At 33.1% G+C, this 10,647-nt stretch overlaps 2 protein-coding genes across 4 annotated transcripts; both read right to left on the reverse strand.

Moving 5' to 3' along the window:
• Window positions 1-2,667: 2,667 nt before the first annotated feature.
• Window positions 2,668-4,046, reverse strand: LOC111881336 (histone deacetylase HDT1). Its single transcript, XM_023877742.3, has 3 exons — window positions 3,897-4,046; window positions 3,192-3,262; window positions 2,668-3,099 (listed from the first exon to the last, which is right to left on the reverse strand). The coding sequence occupies exons 1-3, from the start codon at window positions 3,907-3,909 to the stop codon at window positions 2,869-2,871; spliced, it is 315 nt and encodes a 104-aa protein (XP_023733510.1). The 5' UTR covers window positions 3,910-4,046; the 3' UTR covers window positions 2,668-2,868.
• A 2,126-nt stretch (window positions 4,047-6,172) lies between these two features.
• LOC111881193 (probable inactive histone-lysine N-methyltransferase SUVR2) lies at window positions 6,173-10,647 on the reverse strand. Of its 3 annotated transcripts, none has more exons than XM_023877592.3 (10): window positions 10,521-10,647; window positions 9,663-9,777; window positions 9,168-9,441; window positions 8,504-9,086; window positions 7,437-8,422; window positions 7,088-7,353; window positions 6,948-7,014; window positions 6,788-6,838; window positions 6,475-6,571; window positions 6,173-6,372 (listed from the first exon to the last, which is right to left on the reverse strand). In XM_023877592.3, exons 3-10 carry the CDS (start codon window positions 9,390-9,392, stop codon window positions 6,347-6,349), a joined length of 2,301 nt encoding a protein of 766 aa, XP_023733360.1. In that variant the 5' UTR covers window positions 9,393-9,441; window positions 9,663-9,777; window positions 10,521-10,647; the 3' UTR covers window positions 6,173-6,346. The 3 variants fall into 3 exon arrangements, with proteins under 3 accessions (XP_023733360.1, XP_023733359.1, XP_023733361.1); XM_023877591.2 differs by having other exon boundaries at window positions 10,486-10,641; XM_023877593.3 differs by lacking the exon at window positions 10,521-10,647 and adding an exon at window positions 10,004-10,456.

Genomic DNA, 10,647 nt, shown 5'->3' on the forward strand with positions numbered 1-10,647 from the left:
TCGCGTTAATTTTATATTTGATGTTCATTTTTTAATCACTAAGTTAACTAAAAGTTCTATTCTCTCTCTCTCTCTCTCTCTCTCTCTCTCTATATATATATATATATATATATATATATATATATATATATATATATATATATATATATATAGTAGGCGTATCCTCACACGTTGCACACGAATATAATTATTTAATTAAAATAATAAAATTTTACAAATTGTGATTTAGTATTTACACATGCAAAAACCAATGTCAGTAGCAAAATAAAACATATAGTTAACCTATTAGTTTTATTAACTATAATAAGTTTATATCAATGGTTATTTCTACTATTAATTGATGATTTATAGACCGTTTTATGTTGTGTAAATTGTATATCAAATGTATGTTATTTTCTATATATATATATATATATATATATATATATATATATATATATATATATATATATATATATATATATCAAATAACAAAGTAGTGTATGAAAAAATAAATACTTTAACTTCTGATGATTTTACAGACCGTTTTAAGTTGTGCGGTTATATATAAAACATATGTTGATTTGTATATAAAACAAATAAGAACTAATATGGAAAAATACAAGTTTTAACAACATAAAAACATTAGAACATTTTATATAACATTTACATCAAACAAAACTCATTAAACGCTTATAAATCATTCAAAATGAATATTTAGAAATCAACAGGGCGATCTCGGCTGAAAGCAAGCTTGATTAGGGGTATACATTTGATATATAGAAGCATTGTTTAAAAAAAACCGCGTTAAAATAACCTTTGATGCGACAAAACTCGTTTTTCAACTCTTTTCACATTTGAATCACAAATATTTTCAAACATGTTTTGATCAAAACTTATTTATATAGTACAAATATAGTTGTAGTGTGTATAAATAAGTGAAAAATAAAAAAGCATTGAACATTAATAATCATTCAAAAAAAAAACCTTGAATTTAGTAGAAAATAAAAAGTCATGACTAATTACATTAAATTTGGAATCAAAACTACATTTAAAATAGAAAAAACTCTTGAATTGTAATATATATTTTTTAGTCTTTTTAAAAGTATTTTTTTATTGATTTTAAAAGTAAGAATATATTTTTTTACGTCTTTTTTAGTATAATTTTGGCTTTAAATTATATAAATAAGAAATAAGAAAATGTATATAAAGAAATAGTTTTATTTAATATACAAATATGACGTTTAACTAAATAAAGTTTATAAATACATAAAAATATGTACTTATATATGAATACATATAATATGAAAAAACATATTTAGGGTAAATATGTAAAACAATTACATATTCAAATTTTATTTTTTGGTAACTTAGAAAGCTATGATAGGAGGTGACAAAGGTAATAGGTGAAAAACAAAACTAAAACAGTTTTAACGCACCTAAAAATGATTTTAGAATTAAATCACTATCCGTTAACAAACTTTAAGACTTTTGTGTCAAATATGTGATTAATGGATCTAAAAAGTTATAGTCGGTATTCTTGTTCCATTTAGTTGGGTTTGACATGCTATGCACGAGTTCCTCACCTCTTATTCAACGAGACCGGTGGGCATTGGTTTTCATCTCATGAAATCCAAATTTAGCTTATTTCAAGCTATTTATTCTAAATTAATGACTTGCATTACCACTTGTAATCAATGAGTTTTGTGGATATTTTTTTCTTTTTAGGAAAATCAAAATATAGCATATTGTTCATTGCACTTAAAGTGGCAAATTCTATTTTGGTTATTGTTGCAAGTGCAACACATGTTCTTACCACATATTCTATATGTTTTGGTGGACGTTGGACTTTCTATTATGAAGTCCAAAAATCTTAAAAGAATTGACAATTGTTAACTTTCTATTATGAAGTCCAAAAATCTTAAAGGAATTAAAGGAATTGACAATTGTTAACTTACCTACAAAAGTTTTGCCTAAGTTGCTTAGGCCCTCGCCGCCTGTTCTAAGGGTTTTGGTGAGTTTTTGTCTGATCATGAGGTCCAAATCGTTTTCAAACTTAAAGTAAATTGGAAATATCTTAAAATTTTATGATTTGGTTATATCAAACATTGGTCTCAAGCATCGTGAAAATTCCAACAATTGCATTCCAACTTTTAATAAATTATGTCAATTGATTAAGTATTAGGTATTTGGGCTCAATGGAAAAACTATCTTACATCATTTTTAAGAGAAATCTAAATGGCTTCCAAAAGTAAAAATGCAAAACAAAAATCACCCAAGGGATAATTTACTGGTAGGAAGATGTTTGTTGTAAAGTTGGAAAGTCTTTTCAGGTAATCACACCCTATAAGAAAAGTTAAATAACCAAATTAGAAAAAATAAAAACATAATGTTAAAAAAGATGCAAGTAAAGAAACAAAGTTGTAGTTTATTTTTATAATTATTTGAAGCTAGTTAATTTATTTTCAATCATAACATACATTTGACTGAATATTAGCATTGTGATAGTATTTTGACAGACATTTGGAAGCATTTTAATAGCAATTTCAAACAAAAGAAGGATAATAAGAGTAGTTTTTCATTATCTCTTTCTTTTTACACATGCATAAGAACTTCCTCTGCAACGCACAGTAAGACAACTAACCTCTAGTTACAATCAATCATTAAATCATTACATTGCAACCACAGTTAAGTTAACTATATATAGCCATTATAATCTAAATATAAGTAAGTTACACGTGATAACAATTAAGTGAACTACCATGGAGACTAATTGATACCAGAAACAACAAAATTGATATTTATAAGACAGTTAATTAGATCAGAAATTAACATCTAATTGATACTCACAAAAGCTGTACCCACAAACTAACTACTAAAGATCAGAAATTAACGTCTATTGTTATGTTTAGTCCCATAACAATAGAAACTGACATGTTTCCCGTTGTGTGATATCTGAAAATTTTTGTTCAAGCACAACATAAATTGTAGTTGTGGACACCTCTTAGGGTGAAGGCTTCCTACTACAATTTTTTTTTTTTTTTTTTTTTTGTTGTCAAAAGTGATGTGCAGACAAACTGACTCATCCTCTGTGTCCTCCTTAACTTCTCCAAAATTAGCCTGAGTAGAAAGAGTTTTAGTTAGTTGTACATATTGTTAATGCAGCAAGCAGCAAAATAAGCATGTATATCCCACTGTTCCAAAAGTTATACCTGTACAAATTGCAAAATAGAGCCTTCTTCAACAACTACATCAACTGATTCACCGGTTTTAACCTCAGAATCTAAATCAAAAGTCAAAACAATATCATGAGTTTGCAAAAAACAATAAAATTACACTGACTTAGAAACAGTTGATATGAAAAACAACCAACCATCCATTTTTCACACTATATTTTAAAAATGCAGATAGCACGAGCATTGCTGCAATGCAGTCTTATAAATCCAACTTATCACCCAATTTCAAACAAGACAAGGTTTAGTAACATGCAAGGCAGATACATAATAATACATAAACAAAAAGAAAAAAAAAAAAAAAAAACATTCACTTTCTAAGCTGGATTTGCTAACAGTCTTCCTTACCAACACAACTTTAAATCTAGATCAACACTTGAACATACTATTTCCTAATAAAGAAATAAAATTTATTCAAAATCAAACAACAGCCTCCCCAATTAGCACAAACAAATACATAAAGCTGCATTCCACGACAATAATAAAATTGAAAATAAACGTGAACAAAACCAGAAGAAAACGATGAATATCATTAAGGTAAGTGAAAGTGAAGATTTGCGGGCATCATCTTCAAAGCCAGAATTTTCATCTAAAAAAAACCCTAACTAAATAAATTAAAAGGAAGAGAGACACAGTGGGTGTAGATACTGAAATATACGTATATAAAGAGAAATGATTCGTTACCCCAAAACGCCATTGTTGCAGAAGGAGAGAGGGATTCGTGAGAGAAAGGGGCGAGAAAGAGGAACCGTTAACAGTGTTGCTTGCGAACAAATTTAAAAGCCCACTTAGGCTTGGGCTTTCATTCGGTGGAAGGGCTTTCAAGATACTTAAAACGCTCACTTAATTCTTTTTACTGTACTAAATATTACATATAATGAACTCAACTCTTTATTATATTTAGTTAACACTATCCTAATTTATCCGTATAATGCAGCGGCACACAATTTTGTCATAAAAAATTAAATTGATGTAAAGTTTAATAACTTGTTTGAAGCGTAAATTTGAGGTCTAATTAATTGAATTATATCAAAAAGTTACCCATATCCACTATTTGTGTTTGATTTTGGGTTCATGTCATTTTCATCCATAAATGATAGCCAGGTGTGAATTAATAAATAAAAAAAAACATAAATAATGCAAACTTAAACCAACAATAAGCTTAATTTCAACAAACCAAGCTTACATCTTTAGAGCACCTAGTTGGAGACTTCATATCAAGACAAGCGCCTATTTTCACAGATGGCGCAACTCCTAGCACGGGAGGTCATGTTTCCCAAGATCTTGGATGAATATTTAAAATCCTGTCTAATACCAAAGATCTAGGGATAAGTCCAGTTATGGCGAAGGAACTCATGTAACTGAGAGACATGATCTTAAGTGTACTACACATGATTCAACATATACCAAAGGTGTCAGTTGTCAGCCATAGGGTCTCAAGATTTTCACCCCTTATTTGTGACATTGAAGTCCCAAAGAGGTTTCAGACGCCCAACATGAAGATGTATGATGGGACCACGGATCTTAAGGAACATGTCACCCGATATAGAGAAAGCATGGAAATTGTTTTAGCCCCCCAACACCTTAAGGAGGGTTGCTTATGCAAGGGTTTGACTCAACCTTTACAGGATTTGTACTTAAGTGGCTCCTAAACATTCCTCCTTACTCTATTACTATTTTCTCGCATCTTATTAACTTATTTAAAAATCAATTTTCTTGTAGTAGAACTTTTTAGAAACTAACAAATGACCTCACTGAGTAACTCAGGGCAATGATGAATCTTTGAGGGATTATGTAAGTAGGTTTGGGAAAGAAGCCCTAGATATTCCACAAATGTTGTGATAGCCGTGGAAGCCTTTAAGATGGGACTAAAGAAAGATTCTCCATTTTACGAGAATCCTACCATGACCCCATGCAAGAAATTGGATGAAGTCAGAAGTAAAGCAAGTAAAGCCCTAAGATTTATTAGGCTCAAAGAAGACAAGAAGATCCAAAAGAGGATGTCTTGATGAACACATCCTACGATCATCCCAATAGGAATAACAATTCTTCTTCCCAAAAATCTTACAAAGCTAAACCTTACTCAAGACCTAATAATCATAGGGTTAATGCTCTGGAAGATGAATATTATCCTAAAATATATGATTATTGTTTTTTTTTTTTTGTTAATGTTTCAGGTTTGCTTTATTAAAACCAAGATCTTGGGGATAAGGCAAGATGGCCCAAGGAGAATGACAAAACATCAGGATAGAAAGATAAATCTAAGTGGTGTACTTACCATGAATGTTTTGGACATCTTACGACTCAGAAAGGAAATCAGCTACCTGTTGAGCAAAAGACATTTAAAGGAATTCTTGGGAAGAATGAATGACAAGATTACTCAAAAAGCCTAAGATCCTGAAGTCCTTTCTACGTTATTTACAGAGTACTTTGACGCATGGTCTTTTTATATGACAGTCATATGCACACTGCACACTATTTGGTCTCATACTCTAATGTTGATTGGGTTGGTTCTCTTTAGACTCATCGGTCCACATCTAGGTTTTATGTCTACTTAGGTGATAATCTTTTGTCTTGGTCTTCCAAACATCAACACGTAGTCTCTAGATCCAGTGCCGAAGTTGAGTATCGGAGGGTGACGAATGTTGTTGAAGCTGTTTGGCATTTTAATATTCTCTTCAAGTTGTTGTGGCCATTAACTAAAGCCACTTATGTTTTGTGATAATGTTAATGCAATGTACCTATCTTCTAACACAACACAACACCAATGCAGCAAACATGTGGAAATAATGATATTTTGTTAGGAAACATGTTGTCATTGGACATGTGTGTGTTTTGCATGTGCTTTCAGCTCACTAGTTTACATATATATTCTATTACTTTTTTTTGTCAGCTTCACAGTCGGAGAAATAAAATACGCACACAAACCAAACCACATATACAAGAAATAAAATGAAAGATGAGATCAAAGTGGTAATGTTTTTTATGGGTTTTGTTGGTACAAAAAAAAAAGTCTACGAAAATACCTAAAATAAGCCTTGACTTTTGGTTATTACATGTAGTACAATACATAAGATAGATACGAAACAGCATCACCATCGCTAGAGTGATGAGCTTCAAAACGGATATTAACTTTAAGTGTATCTTCTTCTTCTGTGTCCTGTAATGTAACAACACAAACACAACAGAACAAATAACAGATTTAAGCGTTCACAACCCAAAAAACAAAACTTTCCAAATTCAATATTATACTATTACTTACTGTTTGGACGTTTATTGTTTCGACAGAACCTGCTGCCACATCGGCATCGAAACGCCTTCACAGGATGTGTCTCGTCATCAAAATCAATGCCATAATCCTGCATCATATTCATATTCATATTCATATTCAATGCAATAAATAGCAACGTTGTGTTTTTATAGCAAGTTTTTTTTTTTCTTATATCTACCCAAATAAATTTAGGATAATCTTGTAATAGAGAAAATGCTAAAATAAAAAAATCGATGAAATTAATTGCTTAACATAAACAATAAAGTGGGATCCAGAATTCCCAACAACTAAATATCTAACTCACCCATGTTAACTCTTCTAGGGCTTTCACCTTTCTTGTAGTGAAGAAGGCAAGCTGCAAATACCACAAAAGGATTCACTTACTAAATATCCCAACACCGATAATATATATACATAAGAATATAAGTAAAACAAACATTTCAAAAGTGTGCTGATTTACATACATGATAGTAGTGATGATCCGGATTCTCAACTTCCACTGGAATCTCCACTAAAGTTGGATCCCAACACCTACCAAAAGAAACATGGATTCAAAACATGACTTTTCAGCACATCTAGAGTTTTTTTTTTTTAGGAAGATTACCGATGATTGATGAATCTAGCGACATTTCCATAATAAGTGGCATCCAAACAAAGAGCTTCTTCATCCTTTAATTCACTCTCTGCAGCCCAATCAGCATCAAGATTCACTGGATAAGCATGTTCATCCTTATTTGAACTTTTTTGAACTCGATCATACAGTTCTGCATTGGTCAACACTTCTCCAACATATTCACAAACAAAAGCACCTTTAGGTAGGTCCTCAAGGGTCCTCAGACCCCACCCTTTTCCTCCAGGTGTCATAAACACCTACAACAACAACAATAAAATTTTACAAAAGGAATCTCAACAACATATATATATATATATATTATATTAATAAGATATTATACCTGTAATTTACGTTGTATACCACGTTGTACTACACGATTACCACACTGTTTATTGCATCCACATTTTAACCAACATTCTCTTATAAAACTCCTTACAGAATGTCCTTTACATGGCTCAGTAATCCCCTCATTTTTTGATCGTTCAAGTGGACACTCCTTACAGTAAAACAAACAGTGTTTTTGAGGGTCCCGGTTCATTTTTATACACTCATCTAAAAGCGTCTCTTTCACAAGACCCTCTTTTGTGTATGCAAACTCACCACCAGACTGCAGTGCACAAGCACAAACCGTTGATGATGTCAGACAATCACCAAAACAAGTGGAACAACAATTGTCATCACTGATTCGCGCAAGTGAAAAGTTAACATATGCATTCTGGAAAACCGCATTTTGGGGAATGTAATGGAAAGATGGAGGACACTCGTTGTTCACATCATTCACCAATGAAATTATTACCGATTCTTGCCCTTTAGCTATGTCATTCACATCATGGGTAGACCTTATGACATCAGAAACTGACTCGTTATTTGACTCTGTATTATTATGAGCACCATTTTCACAATCATCTTCGGTGACCCTTTGACTTTCATTGACTGAGCCATTGGTGTCGGATGGCATGTCTTTAGTGTCTGGATCAGCTACACAACATCTTCTGGATGGTTTAGCAGGTGGTGTAGAGGTGGTTTCATTATCCAGAAGACACTCGCACATATCTTTCATCAGTTTCTTTATGGAAATACTTGGGTCCAGGAGTTTGACCGAATTAAGACATTTATCTTCCATTGTTTTCAATACAGAATCCACATCTGTGATAGATATGTTAGGTTTTCCTACAATATTACAGGTCAGAGAAATCTTGATTTCCCCAGAAGATGAGGAGGCAATATCTAATTTTGTTGTTGACTCATCATTGGCCACTGCAAGCGGTTGAGCAGCCTCGCTGACTGGACCATTTTCAGTTGAAGAATCTCCATTGGTCAATGACTCTAAGTATAAAAGAAAAGGAAAAAAAAATACATAAAACACTTGTCACTCTATGAAGATGTTATAATATAAACAAGAAGTACCTGGTCTTATCACTGCAAGAGGCACCACAACCTTTGATGTGTTGTCATCTGTGAGTGGCTCATCTTTGGGCTTTATTAATGCAAGAGGGCTCTGCTTCACCTTTGGCTCTTTAAACCTCACTCCATGGGATGATGGCCTATCAGAAATTGACCTCTTTTCTTGAAAACCAGTTTGAGGTAAAAAAGGTTCTTTCCCTTTGTCTTTCGGATGCCTTGATCGGATAGCAGAATCACCTCCTGTTTCATTTGTGACATCTGGTTGAGTGTTACAGTCTGAAACAGGTTGCTTCCCCTTGTTTCTACTTTGTGATTGAGGTGAAACAAGCTGAGATTCATTAGTTTTGGCATGTGATCGAGTCCGGGGTATAGCATAAGGAATGTCATCAATCTCCAGTTTTGGCTTTTTCAGTGGTGTGCCATTTGAATTAGGGCTGGAGGTGGTGCAAGAGGGTGAAGCATGTCCATCTTGGTGCCTTAAACGCAACCGCTTTAAAGGCCTTTCTGGCTCTTCTGGAATTTGTGTTTCTTCTTCAATAACTTTCATCCGTTCAGCTAGCTCGAGTTTCTTTTTCTGTTCTAATGCCTGAAAGATGATGTCAATTAAATGTTGGATACTCATGCTATAAACTGTTTAAAACACCATGAATGGTTTGGATCTACTTACTTCAGCTTCAGCAATATCATGCTTTTTCTTCTGTTCTGCTGTCTCTGCCTCCTCGCTGTCAAAAATAGCATCTGCAAGTGCTCGATAATTTTCTTCTTCAATAAGTTCCCAATTCTTTTCATAGAGTTTAAGAAGGTTTTTCAGCACCGGTTTTGTTTTCTCTTCGGGAATCCCGATCTCTCTCATAGCACGAAAGGCTTTTGCAACTCTGGGATTGGGAGCCATCACTAGCTTTGCAGGTTTTGCTAAAACAGATTCAGACTATCCAATACACCTGCAAACCAACAGCAACTAATTAACAGTGGATTGGCTTATTTCATCACAAATTCGATACTTCTATGAACCTTTTTTGAAACTAATTAACTTAACTGGTCTATCATACTTTCATATGTTCCTAAGGGAATGAACTAAACAACAATCCCCATGGTATAATGAATCAAACATTACCAGGACATTCATTATGGCTATAGTGTATTGAGGTAACACAAACTTTACCTCGATTCTAATATCCCCCAACTCCAAGAAGTATGCTATGAGGAATGAACTAGTAACAATAGCCCTACCAAGTAAAACGCTTTGTGTATTAGTTTAGGCCCGTGATTCCATGAACCTGAAATTTTTACAGAAGATAAAAAAAATAAATGTAAGAATCAGCTAAACTCAGACTCTACTTAATCAAGCATGGGAAACATAAATCAAACTAAAGTTTACGACATATACCAGCATAAGTATGTTACAGTGTCTTATCCTACAGCCTGAGGGAGCTAATTTCATCTTAAATTGATGCACATTACATTAAAACACTTTAACAGGCCACAAAAATAGAATAATGTTACCTTAAATCCTAAATAAAACGTATCTTTTAGCATTGGGAAGTGACAGGTGTTACATCAAGAGTGGATCTTTCTTGAACAGAAGGAACAACTTCGTTGCTAAAAAAGAACTTCGGGATTACCATGAGTAAAAAAAGTAATGAGCTCAAAGGAGAATCTTTTAAAAACTAGATAAACCCAAAAACGGTGATTAATAAACCTCGAGTCGTCTTCCCCTAGAAGCTGGTGCATTACAAACAGATTAACCTAAACTGATGACCAACAACCCAATATTGATCAAGAAATCAAACCAGTAGCTTCGATTAACAGAAAACGAACTGCGATTGAACAATGTCAAAGCACCTAAACTCAAAATACTTAAGATTAAGTAACGCAACTAAAAACCACAACAAAAGACGAGTATAGCACGTACAACCCGATTAAGCGGTGACTAGCCAAAAAAACAGGGAGACGATCAATGAAAAACACAAAAGAGAAGTTATTACTGGAATTGAGATTCAATTCTTTTGCATCTCCTCACCAACAGCGTTCTGAGAGCGATTCGCATCGATCTCGAAAAGGAAGGAGGACACTGTGTGTACTTGCAAGAAATTAGTAGGGCACAGATAATGGGGAAATTTGGTAGGGCACGTTGGAAAACCCCCGTT

Source organism: Lactuca sativa, chromosome 9 (genome assembly GCF_002870075.4).
Source record: "Lactuca sativa cultivar Salinas chromosome 9, Lsat_Salinas_v11, whole genome shotgun sequence".
Lineage (NCBI taxonomy): Eukaryota > Viridiplantae > Streptophyta > Magnoliopsida > Asterales > Asteraceae > Lactuca > Lactuca sativa.